The sequence below is a fragment of the Perissodus microlepis genome, chromosome 19 (genome assembly GCF_051167445.1).
Source record: "Perissodus microlepis isolate ML-2025 ecotype Zambia chromosome 19, ASM5116744v1, whole genome shotgun sequence".
Lineage (NCBI taxonomy): Eukaryota > Metazoa > Chordata > Actinopteri > Cichliformes > Cichlidae > Perissodus > Perissodus microlepis.
Window position 1 is genome coordinate 22,918,636 of NC_140479.1, and position 17,519 is coordinate 22,936,154.

At 40.5% G+C, this 17,519-nt stretch overlaps 1 protein-coding gene across 2 annotated transcripts in view; it reads right to left on the reverse strand.

Annotated features, from left to right (window-relative positions):
- Positions 1-956: 956 nt before the first annotated feature.
- begain (brain-enriched guanylate kinase-associated) overlaps positions 957-17,519 on the reverse strand; it is a 54,017-nt gene continuing 37,454 nt past the window's right edge. For both annotated transcript variants that reach the window (XM_084915665.1, XM_084915664.1), the window contains exons 5-7: positions 13,375-13,482; positions 10,759-10,842; positions 957-4,912 (exon numbers count right to left, since the gene is read on the reverse strand). In XM_084915665.1, the coding sequence (XP_084771791.1) occupies positions 3,371-4,912; positions 10,759-10,842; positions 13,375-13,482 (1,734 nt within the window). In that variant the 3' untranslated portion in view covers positions 957-3,370. The remainder of the gene's footprint in view (positions 4,913-10,758; positions 10,843-13,374; positions 13,483-17,519) is intronic.

Consider the following 17,519-nt stretch of genomic DNA (forward strand, 5'->3'; position numbering starts at 1 on the left):
TAGGGAAAAATCTAATGTGTAAATAGTTTCCCCTGTTTTGTAACGCCTATGCTTATTTTACCTCAGTTAATGATACAGAAAGCGTCATTGTAGTCGTCTTTAAAAGGCCCCTAAATGATTTTTAAAGCAGTTTTTTTTAATTAATCTGCATCTACATACATAGTCCACCGTGAGAATAAGAAGGAAGAATGCCATCCTGTGGAAAAACATACTGTTCCCTTACTACTTCCATAGGAAATAAAGTAGAAGCCAGGTGCTGTTAATCAGATGAGTTAATGATCAGGAAGTGTGACCACCTCAGTAAAAGCCCAAGAGCTACTACTAAAAATGACATGGCAGCATGACGTCTGGAACAATGCCCCCTATAAAGATGGGACCAAAGTGGAGAAGTTTGGCTATAATGCAGAGCGCCATGTTTGGTGAAAACTAAAGAAAGCATATCAGCATGGTGGTGGAGGTGTAATGATTTGGGCTCGCTTTGCAGCCACTGGACTTGAGGAGCTTACAGTCAATGAGTCGACCAGTATTCTAGAGTGAAACAAGAAGCCATCTTTGTCAGATGACATACAGGCCATGCAACAATGATCCCAAGCATACCAGCACCAGAATGGCTGAAAAAGAAAAGAATCAAGGTGTCGCAATGGCCCAGTCAAAGATTGAAAGATTGAAAGGCTGCAGTGGCACCTTAAGAGAGCTGTCCTTAAATAAAAGCCTGCAGACCTTAATGAGCGGAAGCAGTATTAATATATCAGTCCCTAACAATGAGGTGAGAGACTGATAAAGTTGCACAGAAAACTGTTATTTCAACTTATTGGTGCTAAAAGCGGTTCTGCAACTAAATGTGATAATTAAGCCGGTTAAGGATTTGTTATAAAAATTTAAAACAGTCCCCTACTGTGAACCACCAGATGGTGGTAGAATAAATTACCTAAAATAATATGCCTTGAAGTCTGCAATCAATTTCCCAACACACATCTTTATTAAGTAAATAAACATACAGCAAAAAATATAGAACCATGCATCAGACAGACAAACGTGACATTTAAACAACAGGCCTGTTATTCCTGGAACAGGGCTGGAGGTAGGACAGGACAGAACCACTTCAGCCTCGTCATTCAAGGTCAAAACATTCTATAAATATAACAACAACTTAAACTAGATAAAAATATTCATATTATAACAACCGTGTATGAAGTATCTCCTTTTCTACATTGCGCCCACAACAAAAATACCATTTATATTCTCATTTCCTCTGTACAGTAAGGTAATTTCAAACCTTTTTCACTGCTAAGACCTAAACAGTCTACCAAATAAGAGTAAAAAAAATGTCAGTGACCTGTATGGTGCAGTTTTAGCTTCACAAATATGACAATGTCAGAATATTTCAAACAGCCTTAAGCCAGTTCTCAGATGTACGGGAGTGAGAGACGCATAGCTTTCGAAAATAAAATCTGTCAATGATGATTTGAGGGCAAAGTTGAGCTTCCGTAAATTACCTTCTCTCTAGCGCTGTTCCTCTGCAGAGCTACACAGACAGTAAGAAATCCTGGCGTGCATAGATGTTGGAACATTGTCATTTTGTACTCTTCTATATTGGAATAGCAAATGGTAGTATGATTGTTTGGCAGCAGGACAATCTCTCTGCAGCTGTTCATTTAACATAAGGCAGTATTTTATAATAAGGTCTTTGACACTTTCTATGTCTGTATATACACAAGCTTTGTCCATTTCACAGTGTTTACTGAGCATGCTGGTTGAAAACAACACACTGACTGTACATGTTTGTGTTTAGTCACTCTTTACTACCTTTTCAGCGCACTTACCCATCCACCTTTTCTTGTGCATACGTTGCAGAACTTCCACCAAGGCCTGGACAATTTTCCAATTAACTCTCACCTTAAAGTAGTAGAACCAACAGTGTCGTTTTGCTTTTGTGTATATAGTGCCAAAAGTGTTAAAAGTTGGCACATCAGTAGAAATTTTACAGAATTTCATGTCAGCAAATTCCAGTGATGATCAACATCGAAAAACGTGTCTCATATGGGAACAGACTTAATCTGTCTCCTAAAACCTGTGTATGTATATATATTATCTGACAGGAAGAGCATACGCTGTAACAATAGTGCATACATACAGTGACAATACAGCAGATATACAGTATGTACACAGTTGTTAGATGCTGTAAAGGAGACCTTTCTGTCCACTGGACAGGATTAAGGCAATTTCACAAGTGTCTTGGTTTTTATGGTAACTGCTGTGCAGTATGACTGCTGATGTCATCATCTTATTTTTGTACAAATATATGAAAAATTCCAGTTGGGTAAAATGAATGACTTATACCTGCAACTTATACCTGCTGCTTTGTTTGAGTTATAGTACTGTGCAAAAGACATGAGCCACCCTTCTACTGACACCATTTCTGATTAGGTGGATGGGTCAACGTAAAGCCCAGATGCATCTCCCAGGTCCCATGTGAGGTCTTTGGATTTTTTTTTTTTTTGCGAACTTGGTTCAATTGCTGTCAATGGGAATCATCTTGTTGATGCCAAAATACTATTTTTTTTAATCTGTCAGACTGTGTTATCGTTAGCATTTTTCATAGACTTACCTGAAAAAATGGGAACAAATTATCTGTTTTTTGCAACAGGCCTCTAGTAACAGAGTGCCTGAAAATACAATTTAAAATTGGTTCTGTGCTAAGTTGTCTGTTATGTGTCGACACAACACTGCTTCATCCCTTTTGTGAGATGCCTTTTTATTATCATTGAATGATTCGGTGAGGTAAAATAACTGGACTGAAAATGAATTAAAAAAGCAACTAAATGTCCAAAGAAAAACTTTGGAAGACCTTCAGAAAACCTAGAAAACTATTACTCAAAACAACATTTAAAAAAATAAGAGACAAAACATAAAAAAAGGTGGCTGAAGACTTTTGCACAATACTGTATGTGTGCAGAATTAAGTCACCTCATTAAACACACTTCATTTTCAGTACTTGTATATATTAGAGCAAGAATTAATGATCTTTTGCTGGTTTTACTAACAGTACTTAAAAAAAGAGTGAATAGCACAGTATCTTTGTGTTGTAGAGAGAATGTGATTTTATCCTGGTGCCTCTAAATATCGCCATCACTTAAACAAAAACATACTGAGTAGCATGTCTCAGGTTGATAAATACACTGACGTACAATAGAGAAAAAGGTTGCAGACTGCGTGAAACGTGCCGTGGCTAAGATACATAAAACAACATCGGAACACCCCATCACACCAAGTATGTGTTTGCTGCAGGGAGAGATACAGAACAGTACAGAAAGTTAGGACTCGTTATCATCGTCATCATCATGCATAAAATAAAAATCGCTTTCTCCACTCAGTTCAGCAGCGTACCGTATAGCTGTGCCTTGGTCAAACTGTCCTTTCTCGTCAGTCCTGTACTGCCAAACTTTTGGTATCTTGCAGAAGTCTTCTTTGGGAGCGCGGGGCCGATGCTGAGAGCAGAGCTGGAGCTCGGGCGGGGCCGGACGCTCAGCCTGGGGGTGGGGTAGTGTTGAAGACTTGAGGCTTCAAGTGAGCTTTGGTGTAAGGAATCAGCCGAGCTGTCTGCGCTCAGATTCACGTAGTCCTTCTTTGCGCTGCTTGCCGCTGTCGCTCCCCCGCTGCTCTCCTTGTCTTTAGAGCTCTCTGAGAGGAACAAACTGCTCTCAGAGTCCTGACTGTCATCCTTGGCTCTATACAGCACAGAAGTTTTCTCCTGCTTGCGATGCTCTTTTGGCTTGGGACTGCGGCTGGGAGAGGAGGAACTCATGGGAAAGCACTGCTCCAGCACCCGACCGTGGAAGACGTCATCTCCTTCTTGGAAGCTGCTGTAGAGAGACCCTTTGACTTTACTGGAGGGGCCCATGGCAAAGTGGCGTTCAGAGAAACTGTATGGAGAAACCCGCCCTGTAATGTTGCGATAAGAAGATGAGAAGGTGTTGATGTCTTCCACGCTGAGTTGTCTCCAGCGGCTGCTCAGGTCATCCTCGGAGACCTGGACATCACCCTGGCTGTCCAGGGTTCCTCCATGAGCCTGGCCCAGTCCAATTGTAGACCCCATGCTGTGAGAGGAGGCCAGACGAGGAGTGCTGGAGTGGAACGGTTCACTGAAACATGACGCTGTCCTTGTGTAGGCTGGTGAGGGGCCCTTCTGGGGGCTCCTTTGGGTTGCCATGTGCTGGATGCTGTGGGACTTGGGGAAGCTTGATCTGTCTTTATCATAGGAGGAAATACTTTTGTGCTCATAGTCTCCACTACTACCTTCTCGCCAGTCCATGTAGAGACCCTGGTGGGAAGAAGATAAGGTGCTGCTGCCAGTGCGCCCACATCCTCCACTAACTCCTCCCTTTTCATCTGATGCAAGACTAAAACTGGAGTAGGAACTGGACACTGGGAGACTCCCAGTGCCGAACTCATCGTGGTGACGGAAGGAGGATGGGGGTTCATGGTGGGAAAAACTTCCAGAGTGGAAAGCATCTTCATCGGGGTTGCTGTCAACAGAGTTCTGAGCGTGAAGCTGAAGCAGACCAGTGCCATGAAGGTCGACACTTTGTCTGCGCTCGGTGTCCTGCCATCGTTCAGGACAGTAGAGCGCCGTGTCACTGCAGTACAGGTCAGATGTCTTATAAGAAAGGCGCCGGTTCAGATGATCAGTGCTTCCTGTTCCTGTCAGAAAGTCTCCATCCTGTGCCTGCGGGCTGGGTGAACGCGTTACAGGGCAACTGCTTCCAGGCTCGGGCTTTTCCAGGACCTTGGCAATTATGGCTGTGGGCACAGCGTCTGGATAATTTGAGTGACACATTGCCATGGTGACGCCACTACTCTGATTATGTTTTTCCATGAGGGAACTGATGCGTTCCTGGAAATCCAGTGGCAGCTGAGGCATGGAAGAGAAATACAAAGAGAGACAAAAGAAGCTGGATAAAGACAGGAAACTACAACCCAAAACAGCAAAACAAATGTCTTTGAAAAGTTGTGACAGTTGCTGAGCTGGTATTCAGCAAAGCTCTTTAAAAATGAATAAGTTCTTCAAGAGCCTTTTAAGCTGAATACTGAATGTATTTTTAAATGCCATTTCTTACTTTTCTGTAGGTCTAGGTGCAAAAATTCTCCTTTGATTTAGACCAGTATATGTGTCTCAGGGGGGAAATGTTTACATTCTCATTCATCCATACATGGTAGTATTAAGGGCAACTGGTCGTTTTTTAGGTTTCTGAAGACTTTTGCCTCTCATCCAAGAGGCTTCTTCAGTTCTATAACAACTAGTGGAGGATCCAAGGTATTTAACCACTAGCAGGGGCTGTACCCTTGGAAGTGGCCCTGAGGGTTGGTGACCAACTATTAGTCATAAAAGTCATCACATGAAATAAGGTGTGAAGAAAGGCTTATGAAGTAAAACCTGGTACTCTCCACCAGCCATTTGATAAATGAAACCTCTTAAATGAGAGGTGAATGTCTTCATGAACCTAAAGAAGTCGAGTTGGAGGTAGATGCCCTGTCTGACCTGAATTCCTCTCCTGATAACGCAAAGAAACTGTGCTACCTTTAATAACTTTCTAAACAACCTTTATTTAGTTATGTGTTACAGAGTCCACAACTTAACTATACAGACATAAATATTTCTTCTTCCCTTCCTGCTTTCTTCCATCTGTTTCTCAGCCTGTCATCTTTCTCCTTTTCTTGCTGTGTGTCTCTCTCTCACACACAGACAGACACATAATCTCTTTGATTGGCTCCAGTTTGAGAAAAATGTTCCTGTCAATTACAGACTGGCTCTTTGTGCCTATTAAAGCTGGTCAGGGTCAGCAGGAACTGTTCCCGACACACTGAGCTCTCTTTCTACTCATCCCTTTCTTTATCCTTTCATCTTTCTCCTCTTGCACCACTGCCTTCTCAACAAAAAGACTCTCATTCCCCCCATTTCTCTTTTTTCTTCTTTTAGTGTGTCTTTTTATTTCTCTTTCTACCATCAAACAACATTGGTTCCACAGGGAAGGGCTTAGATTCAAATTAAACCAGTTCTCTGGGTCTCCAGCTGGGTATTGGAAAAAAATAGATAAAATTCTGACTTGGCTTTGTTAAGAAATAGAAGCTCGCCTCGGCATAAAATAACCTGCATCTTTTAAGTCTAGGCTATTTTTAGCAGCTGTTGCCTCTCCCAGAGGGAATAGAGATGGAAAGTAGGTGAGGCTGTGGGGGGAGAGTGCAAGATAATATACAGTGTGTGCTCCAAGTAAGTCAGCTCAGCATTAGTTGCTATCTGAGGCAGATCTTAATTAACAGTCACATAGTTGTGCAGTGTTAAGCAACGTGACAGCGAACACATCTGCAGGTCTTCTTTTATTACAATAAGTGGATTAATAGCATATCGTGGAGCTGGTTACTTAAAAGACTAGAAATTCACCCCTTGTTCCTAAACTCCATATTTCCTGCTTCACAATGGAGATAAAACATTTCAAATGAAATGTTAGTTTTACTAGCAATAAGACACACTCCATAGCTTCTTTAGTTAATCTTGGTAAATCTGTTACGTATCTAAACTGGGGGAAATAGTTAAACTTAGCACCAAAAAAAGTACATTTGTGTTTGGTCAATTATTTCTTTGTTGTAACAATGTTTCTTGGCAATAAATCTCACACTGTCGGAAATCCTATTTATTTTCCCTTAAATGGTGCCGAGAAAAATGTGAGAAGAATGCAGACTTAAGTATACGGGCTTGTCCGGCCAACAACTTATTCTACTATTGACTCTTTTTTTGAGCTTCTGGTACCCCAGGTGCTGACAATCAGGTGCCTGATTAGTGTCACCTGTGAACTACAGCGGTCAGCTGTTTTCAGATTAGGAGTGAGTCCTAGTACCACCACCAAATTGAAGGTCGGGGTCCATATAACAGGGAGTGTCAGAGACCAGCTGCAAAGTGGGCGTCCCACAGCAGTGTGTGACGACGCTGGTAATGAGTACGAGAAGGTTTTCCAAGCTGTTGTGTATGTGTATGGTTCTTCCACAAGCTACTGAGGCCCCTATTTATTAAATTGTTAAATTGCCAGACCTCCAATCCAATAAGTGACGCCAAACAAAAGTTAGTAGCAGACTGACACTTTGGTAATGATTTGAAGCAGTCAGGATTTTCACTATTTTAAGTACATGCCTGTAAGTTCCGCCTGCTCAGGAAACACATGCACAGACCTTTCCTAAGTTTGTCAGTGTACATTTAAATTATTTTAAATGTGTTCTTTAGTGGATATTCTTTCTCTGTTAGAATGAAGAAAAAAAAAACCAATTTGATTATTTATTTTGTTTATATTTAGCAGCGGAGCAAGTAATTGGACAGTAGTCCTTTAGTTTCACTGTGCAAACTTAGCCCTTAGGTCTCTTATTTCTAGAAGAATCTCTTGGCTGACAAAATCCCCCAAAGCAGAATTTTTACTGTTTCCAGTCAGCTTAACTCAAAACATGTCTAAATGGTACTCTAAATACAGGGAGTGCAGAATTATTAGGAAAGTTTTATTTTTGAGGAATAATTTTATTATTGAACAACAACCATGTTCTCAATGAACCCAAAAAACTCATTAATATCAAAGCTGAATGTTTTTGGAAGTAGTTTTTAGTTTTAGCTATTTTAGGGGGATATCTGTGTGTGCAGGTGACTATTACTGTGCATAATTATTAGGCAACTTAACAAAAAACAAATATATACCCATTTCAATTATTTATTTTTACCAGTGAAACCAATATAACATCTCCACATTCACAAATATACATTTCTGACATTCAAAAACAAAACAAAAACAAATCAGCGACCAATATAGCCACCTTTCTTTGCAAGGACACTCAAAAGCCTGCCATCCATGGATTCTGTCAGTGTTTTGATCTGTTCACCATCAACATTGCGTGCAGCAGCAACCACAGCCTCCCAGACACTGTTCAGAGAGGTGTACTGTTTTCCCTCCTTGTAAATCTCACATTTGATGATGGACCACAGGTTCTCAATGGGGTTCAGATCAGGTGAACAAGGAGGCCATGTCATTAGTTTTTCTTCTTTTATACCCTTTCTTGCCAGCCACGCTGTGGAGTACTTGGACGCGTGTGATGGAGCATTGTCCTGCATGAAAATCATGTTTTTCTTGAAGGATGCAGACTTCTTCCTGTACCACTGCTTGAAGAAGGTGTCTTCCAGAAACTGGCAGTAGGACTGGGAGTTGAGCTTGACTCCATCCTCAACCCGAAAAGGCCCCACAAGCTCATCTTTGATGATACCAGCCCAAACCAGTACTCCACCTCCACCTTGCTGGCGTCTGAGTCGGACTGGAGCTCTCCGCCCTTTACCAATCCAGCCACGGGCCCATCCATCTGGCCCATCAAGACTCACTCTCATTTCATCAGTCCATAAAACCTTAGAAAAATCAGTCTTGAGATATTTCTTGGCCCAGTCTTGACGTTTCAGCTTGTGTGTCTTGTTCAGTGGTGGTCGTCTTTCAGCCTTTCTTACCTTGGCCATGTCTCTGAGTATTGCACACCTTGTGCTTTTGGGCACTCCAGTGATGTTGCAGCTCTGAAATATGGCCAAACTGGTGGCAAGTGGCATCTTGGCAGCTGCACGCTTGACTTTTCTGAGTTCATGGGCAGTTATTTTGCGCCTTGGTTTTTCCACACGCTTCTTGCGACCCTGTTGACTATTTTGAATGAAACGCTTGATTGTTCGATGATCACGCTTCAGAAGCTTTACGATTTTGAAACTGCTGCATCCCTCTGCAAGATATCTCACTATTTTTGACTTTTCTGAGCCTGTCAAGTCCTTCTTTTGACCCATTTTGCCAAAGGAAAGGACGTTGCCTAATAATTATGCACACCTGATATAGGGTGTTGATGTCATTAGACCACACCCCTTCTCATTACAGAGATGCACATCACCTAATATGCTTAATTGGTAGTAGGCTTTCGAGCCTATACAGCTTGGAGTAAGACAACATGCATGAAGAGGATGATGTGGACAAAATACTCATTTGCCTAATAATTCTGCACTCCCTGTATGCACAGCAGCTATAGTGCTTCAAAACTGAGGCCAATACTACATGCTCCAGTCACAAACATATTCCCCAGCTGATGCCATTTAGAAGAGTGCAAATGAAAGAGAAGTCAATGTTTGTGGACTGAAGTGTAGCACTAATTACCCTCACTAATGCAGTACAGTATTGCCTGTGTTAATGCATGCAATACTATTATTAATCCTTTATTTATCCAGGTAAAAAATCTCATTGAGATTAAAAATCTCATTTCCAAGAGAGACCTGGCATCATGGCAACAAAAGTCACATACCACATAGGTATATAACATTTAAAACAAATACAATATCCCATACAAACATGTGTAAAATATACAATAACAGATCAAATTAAGATCTAATGTACTTCTGTGAAAGATTCCTAGATGATTCATGTTTTCTATAGAAAAGCATACTTGGCATGCATATTTAAGTTTAACAGCCATATCTGAATCAGTTTCTGGCAGCTATATGCAATTAGTGTTATTGCATTGTGGCTACAGTGCTGCTGTTCAGCAAAGATTAGATGAGCTCCCTATTAGCCAGTGGACCTTACCTCAATTTCCTGCCCTAAAGTCCTAAATGTGTTTCTGTAAAGAAAAGCATAAAACATCCCCTTTTCAGAGTTTTAACAAGCTGAATTCATTATTGCTGTTTCATTTATATCAATGGTTTTTTTAGTGATGCAAGTAGTCTGTAGGTAGTGCTTCACTTAATTTTGAGCCCAGGTCTACAGATTTTTTTTCCTTTCTTTTGTGCCTCAGGTGTCATCACAAGCCAGTCTTTCATTCATTTATTATGCACAGCTAAGATGCACACAGATGGTACTTCAGACAGCAGACCTTCATCAGTCTGAGAGGAGAGGCCATGATCACTGTGGCTCCTTCTTATTGTGAAAACCACTCAAGAAGGCTTTTAATGGTACACCAACACAATATCATAAACTTTGCTTCATTAGAAGAAAAATACATTTAATTTCCTCTTTATTAGTTCAAGTAAATGAATCCATCTCAAGCTTACTCGTGGCTGATGTAGTTATGCCCGTTAGCCTCAGAGCTGTATGTTGGATTTAAGCTGATGAGTTAAGGTTTCACACAATGCTTGGAAATGTTTTAATGCTTTAAACTAATATTATGTATTATTAGATTTTGGCAATAATATTTGTGAAAGAAAGGAGCTAATGCTGTTTGAAAGAATTCCCCAAAGTAAATTTTGGTGGAGAAATCCCGACATGGTAGGAGTTACCAAAGTGTGTCCATAGTGTTAAGTAGAATACACTAAAGCAGCATCAGCAGTACGTTTCAAATGCTTGACTAGTGTGTCCTTGTATACTGAATTCAGATGTAGCACTTTCTAAAAGACTTTATTCAAGCAAAGCATTTTGTACAACATGCTGCTTGAATGAAAAATTAAAACTTAAACCGCATTCAATAATAAATAGTAAAGACCCAACTATGTTATTTTATTAATACACTTTATAAAGTTCTCAAATGTAAACACTGCAATTTCCTGCCGCTCGTCTAGACTAACCTTGTTTGGAGTGTTATTTAATAAACAAGACATCTTTGCTTAAATGGTCGGCGCTGAATTTTAAAGCTGAACTTTTTTTTTTTTTTTTTTACTGCAGCACAAACCTAAACCCGCACTGATGTAGCTGCAGCAGGCAGTGCTGGTGAGCTCACCTCAGACATCTTATGTGCTCTGTAGTGAGACTTGGAGCACTGCAGCAGCTGGGCTGCCAGATTGCAGTCTTTCCTGTACAGGTCCTGGAAAAAAAGCAAAAAGATTATTCCCATTCACTTAAAACACACATGCACGCACGCACACACACATATACTGGGTTTTCTTTGGCATCTTGATAATTAAAGCATGCTGTGAGTGAGGAGTGTTATGAGTTTAAACCATCCCTGAGTAAAACCTTTAATACGTTAGATTACAGCCTTCTAATTGTGCTTTATAATTATGGGAGATGTCTGAGGGGGGAATCAGGAGAGTGTGCAACAATACAGCTGAACATAAAAAATATATGTAACCAAGAAGCTACCAAGAAGCAAATTTCACAGCACCGTGATGGTGGTCTACTGGCACAACAGATGCCTGGTTTCATTGTTTTCTTCGTTTACTGTGCGTGCATGTGTTAGTGTGGGCGGTTAACTGGTTTTAGAAGGTTTTCTTTTCCTCTCCCTCCTCTGTTAAACCTGTCCACTTATAAAGGTCAGTTCATGCTGCACTGTAGCTTTCCTGTTTCTCTTTAATAGCACAACCCTGACATTTTCCCCCCATAACATCAAAGCCCTCTCTTTGACAGTCTCAACTCCCCCACCAGTTAACAGTGGCTGCTTTTTGAATCTTTTTTTCCCCCTGTTTTGGTGAAAAGAGACATTTGAAGTCCCTGTAGTTTTTCGGGACAGTTCAAATAGACCTTTGAGACCTTTGGTGATGTCTTAGTTAATATGAACTGTGTGGTGTGTCTCTCCTGGGAGTGCCAGCTGACAGCTTTGTTGCTCCAGCTGGTTGTGAGGCAGACTTTGTGATGTCTTATGATCAGTTCTTTATGTACACTATATTAATAATCTCTGAATGTTTGAATTGAGTAGATTCTTTCCTTCAAGTTGTTGTGAAATTAGAGCCATTTACTTTCACAGTCATTATCTTTGTAGGTAATTTATTACATTTGAACAGTCTTTGGGGATCATCAACATCTTGATGCCCTCTTTTGCCTGTCAATATGTAGGATATGTAACAACTTGTTCTACAGTACTGTGCAAAAGTCTTGAGCCCCGCCTTATTTCTTTATGCTTTGCTTCTTAATAGACACGCCTTTTTGTAATGTTTAAAGTGGTCCTGAGGTGTACTTCTCCAGGTTTCCTAAAGGTCTTTCAATTTTAGAAGAATATATTTTGTTTTTTAAGTCACTTGACACTGACCTATGAAGCATTCAAGCATAAAATACCCTAAGACAAGCCTAAGGCCTCAGTTCCTAATTTCTAATTCAAGGGACAAACTAGCATTGTTTGCACATAACAGACAACTTGGTGTATTTGGACACTTTACTAGCAGCCTGTTGCAAAAACACATAATTTGTTTCTATTTCTGTGGTTGGATCTTTCAAAAATGCCAAGAGATAACACAGCTTGACACATAAATGATATTTTTACACCAACCAAAAACCAAAAACCCTATCCACAGCAGATGAACAGGATCATGTCCTTAAATACCATGTATTTACCATGCTCGTGTATGTACCATGTACTATGTTAAAGTCTGTTAGAATTGTGAAAACTCAAGTTTTTGCCTTATACTGTATTTCCATGTATGTTTGCACATTTTTCAATAAATTGCTGGACCTGTTTCCCATTTTCCTTGCAAAATATCAAGACATGAGGGGTAATTCAGGACAATTGCAAACTGCTGTAGATTAAACGGCTTCATCAGTTAAGTGTAAAGCAAACACACAATTCATTTGTAGTGTGTTTTGTGGCAGTGGGTCTCAGGCATGACACAACTGTGAGGTTTTATTTTATTTCTTTGTGTTTTGAGCAGAAAATTTGACGGTTGATCTCCAGAGGAAATGTCTGCCTCATGGCTGGCACTGATGGGACAAATTCTGAAACCTACTCAAAATGAACCTCGTCTCTAATCACCTCCGCTGGATGTTGGAGGGGAGGATTGTAAGAGGGCTCTATAGCTCAAAAGTGCTAAAAAATTGCCATAGAGTGGTAAGAGAAAATCTAACTCAGCCTAGAGCCCCTCCACAAGGAAAACCAGTAAAATCACTTCAAAGAAAAGCGAGGCACCAAATTTCCACATGCCGTTGAGCTCAGGTCTATGCAGCTGTGGATTCAACCTCTGCCAGCCCCGAGGATGCCCATTGATTTCAGTTCTATCACTATAAAACATCCAGTGGCTTAGAGTTAATTCCTCTATCTGCTGTGACACCTTGAAGCACAAATATTGAGGATGTTGCAGAAATACAGTGAGTGTGACTTCCAGTTTGACATGAGGAAGTGCTCTCCTCAGAAAGAGTTGATTTTTAGCTTCCAAAACCAACTGTTGTTTGGTGCTAACAAGGCACCAAGTAAGTAAGGAAGGAAGGCAGCTGCCCCAGGGCATCAAGTCTCTGTGCCCTGGATTTCCTGGGCTACTGTGCCTGCAGGCAAAATATAATTTGGGCAAGCAATCATACCAAAAAGTTCAGATACTGTCCAAATAACCTTGCCTCAGGTATATTCCCAGTGCTGACAAGAGGTATTATGGGGAACTTACATTATATAGATGGAGCAGCTTTAAGTACTCACATTGTCCTCTCTGAGTTTATTAATGGTGATCTTCGCCTCCATGAGATGATTGTTGAGAACAATGATTTCCCGGCTGAGGGCTCTCTTTTCCTCCTCGTGGTGCTGTGACTACAGTGTAAGAGAAAGAATGGACAAGTTAAAAGAGAAACTGGAGAAAAACAGAAGGAAAAACCCCCAAGGATGACAGAGTGGATGATAAGATGAGGGGCAGGAAGTAAGGGTTAGAGAAAAGAGATAACGAAAGAGATGAGAGAGCCAAAGTTGGAGGAGCAACAGAGGTAAAACAAGATTATAAAGGAGCACAAGAAAAATGAAAGGGCGAAAGTCATAAGTCGCTATCAGCGTGAAGCTGGCGCTAGCACCAGGACTTAATTAAAAGAAGATTACACTTGCCAGAGCTCATATCATATCAATTACTCTGGGAGTAAGAGAAAGAAGCATGGAGGGGAAGCGAGCGAAAGACGAGAAAAATAAAGTGGGTGCAGGAAAGACAAATGAAACACTCCATTTCCAGTGATTACTGTCAAAGAAGTGCAAAATGACCCTGCTGTAGTGACATCTGAACCACACTAACAGCCGAGTTTAATGATGGCTTCTATGTCTCTCTCTGTGTCTGTCCAGTCAGCTCAGCAGCTGTTGGCCACTTAATCCACCAGTTTGCCACAGATATCGCCCCTAATGATTTTGGTGGCCTGATCGCTCATCTAATATAATCGAAATTCCTTTACTTGCACGTCTAAAATGTAAAAATAGGAAATAATTCATTCTTGCTAAATTGGCGTGTGACAATCATTATTCTCAGCCAACAGGCCAGTCGTAACAACGCCATGATCTTTTATAAATATTATGACCTCTGTGAGGGTATCGTGGGATCAGGTTCTTTAGCTCCACAAACTGTAACTAAATGCATCTCATAACGAACAATGATTCTGGCATGCAGTTAACACTTCAGCCTCCAGGGGGCAGTATAGGGTTCTTTTGGCTTAGAAATTATGTTTTGTTTTTCTTATTCACATGTGTCACACTGGCATACACACATACACAAAGTTGTAACTGTGAAACCTGTCACACAGCACCAGCTGTCAAATGATACACTCACTTGGCCTCCCACCCTTTTTTTCCCCTCCCTCCTTCTAATCTCCCAATGGTGGTGATTGTTTTGAAATACAGAGGTGCAGCGCCAATCTAATAGGTGGCAATTAATGTCAGTTTAAGCAATAGAGCAGCATTGATATTCAAATCCAATTCTGTTACGGTCTCATTAATCAGCTGTTGAGACAAGCGCCTCCCCGCTGTTCTTTCTCCAGCTCATTACTCCTGCCTCCAGCTCGTTCTCACTATGTGGATGACCACATTAGGTACATTTTTAAGCTCAGATATTTAATTTGTCGCTTTTCTTTCTTTGTTAAAGTGATGTTGTGTTGGCTCAGAGACAATCTCCAGCTCAGATGTTAATATGACTGGTGTTGTGGTTTTACACATGGCTGCTTTTTATTTTTCCTTTTAAGAGTGACTCTGGACTTTAAAAACTGCACAATTGGCCTCATTTAGCAATACGTGACTTTTTAATGCAACTTTTTTTTTGCTGTTTTCCAGCTGTGCAACAAGCTGCAAGCAACTTTAGTAATCAGCTGGAGTTGTGTTTGTGCACCCCCAGTGAAAGCTCTGGCATTTACTAAGTTTGGTTTAGTCTCCACCAGCTACTAGTGCCTGAGTCCATCTGTGCTCCCTGTAATGTTGCGCTTTGGGCATGTAGAATAGAAGGTGTAGAATAGAAGGTGTTTATCAGAAGGCCTTTTCATTGAATACAGCTGCCTAATGCATTTGTAAATTATGACAACTGGAGCGGCAAAGTAGAGATAAAAGGCAGCAGCCACACTGTGGGAAGCTGTATAGTTAAGTGATAATTCTGTGTGTGCGTGTTTATCACTTGTACATCAGTAATTTGATTCAGTGTTAGTACAGAAATATTGATTAGTGCATCTTTCAAACCCATCTAATCGATCGACCGGAGGCTCGAGTGTATCTGCACTGTGATAAATGTTGTAATAAAGAGTAGAAAAAATGAATCAGCGCAGCTTTAATGTTAGTTAGAATTCAAGCCTGTTTCATTTACTACATATAACCCAATAGAACAGGAACACAGTCGCTATCATCGGCATTAAAAGGCATCTTTAATTTACGATTCTTCTTAATGATCTTTGGGTCTTCTATTGCATTTTTGCTGAACATTATAGGAAAACAGGGCACAGAGTCTGTTTGGAGACAAAAGAGACAGAGGGCATTCTTAACTGTGCTGATATAGTCATCATTGATCTTGTGCTGTATTTTAGAGAGAAGAGGAAAATGGGTTTTTATTTTCAGAGTTCTAGCCAGCAGAATTTCAGCTGTGCACACTGATTTTTGCTATCTCCAGCAGTCACTTTGTGTTGGATACACATGGCGTTCTTATCTATTGGTACCACACAAACAAGGAAACTGCATCAAGGAGAATTTATATGCATATTCTGACAATCTTATCTTATTGATTGACCCAGAGGAGTAGGGAAGATATTGTTTCCCACCCTAATGCATTGCACAGAATTAAAGTATCTCTTTTTGTCTTTCAAGTTTCTTCCAATCATTCACAGGAATGGTTGACCATTAGTGGACAAGTTTAAGGGTTTGTTCAGACGTCATCTTAAATGACTCCTTTAACAAAGTTATCTCCTCTCCCAGTCGGATACGTAATGGAACAAATCAAAAACTAAACTCACAGGGCACGCTTCAATTATTGATCAGGTGAATTGAGTGCACAGTGTATAAAATGAGGAAAAAGTGTTTTTCTAAGACACCCCGGTTTGTTTTATGTATTCTGCTGGAGATTCTGTCTCTTCGCTAGGCAACAAATGAAGCCTGAGTCCCATGAGATGCAATTACTGAGGACTTCGGTTCACAGAGGAGAGCAGAAAACTCTGCTCCATTTTAAATACATCCTTATTTTAAGAGGGAAAAGGAAAGAAACAAAGTAGATTTCTAACCTCATTAAAGAGGATTTTGAAATCAAGACACCAAAGATAACCACCACCCTGCTAAAAGCAGATTCTGTATGTAGCGAACACTTATAGGTAGAAGGAGATCTAAGAAGTAGTTCAATGGATACAATTAAAGCAGAAGTAAATCTCTGGGTGATCCAAATTGATTATGTTAAGATGAACTTGCCATGTGAAACAAACAATATTTATAGGAGGAAATAAGCCTCAGTTTCAGTCAGCATTTCAAAAACAAGGAGTTATTTTTAAATTGTTTCCTGTAGAACTGAAAAACCACCTAGCTTGGCGTATGTGGGTAATCCATCATGATACAAATTTACTTGACTATATTTTGGAAGTGTTCCAGGTGATATGGAGGGGGATTTGTGGGCTACACTGCTGGGAAATCAAACCTTACGTATTATAAGAAAATACAGTGTACATAGAAAAACTAAAAATCCCTCCATGCAATTTCTTCCACTTATCCAATTCAGGGTTACGTGGGGCTGGAGCCCAGAGACAGCCAATCATGCTCACATTCGTACCTACAGCCAATTTAGAATCACCAATTAATTAATGTGCATTGTGCATGTCTTTGGACCGTGGGAGAAAGCTGGAATACCCGGAGAAAACATACAAAACTCCATACAGAAGGCTCCAGCCAGCCGGTGGAGTCGAACCCAGCGGATTCTTGCTCTGAAGAAACCACTGTGCCACCCAGTAAGTAATAAAAATATAAATACTGAAAATACTTCAAAAATTCAGGACCTGTATCCTGAAACTGTGTCTGCTGAAAAATAGATGTGTTTTAGAACACAGGAGCTTTATTGCTAAGATGAATGAGTCTTATTCTTATCAGTTTATTTTACTGTCCATTCTGTGCTTTTCTCTTCCAGAATCAGTAGTAAATGGTGAAATGCATCAAAACTGTCTGGTTTCACTTTGATGCTGCTCTCCTACATGTAATTTTCACATTTTATTCAAGAGTTATGATTAATGGCTGTGGTGTTAATGGCACTAATTAGTGCACTGCAGACAGAGCATGGCTCTGCTCCCTGAAGGGCAAACCATACAGACAGGTATAACACTCAGAATCGACAGGCTTTCTCAACCACCAGGACTATTATTCATCTG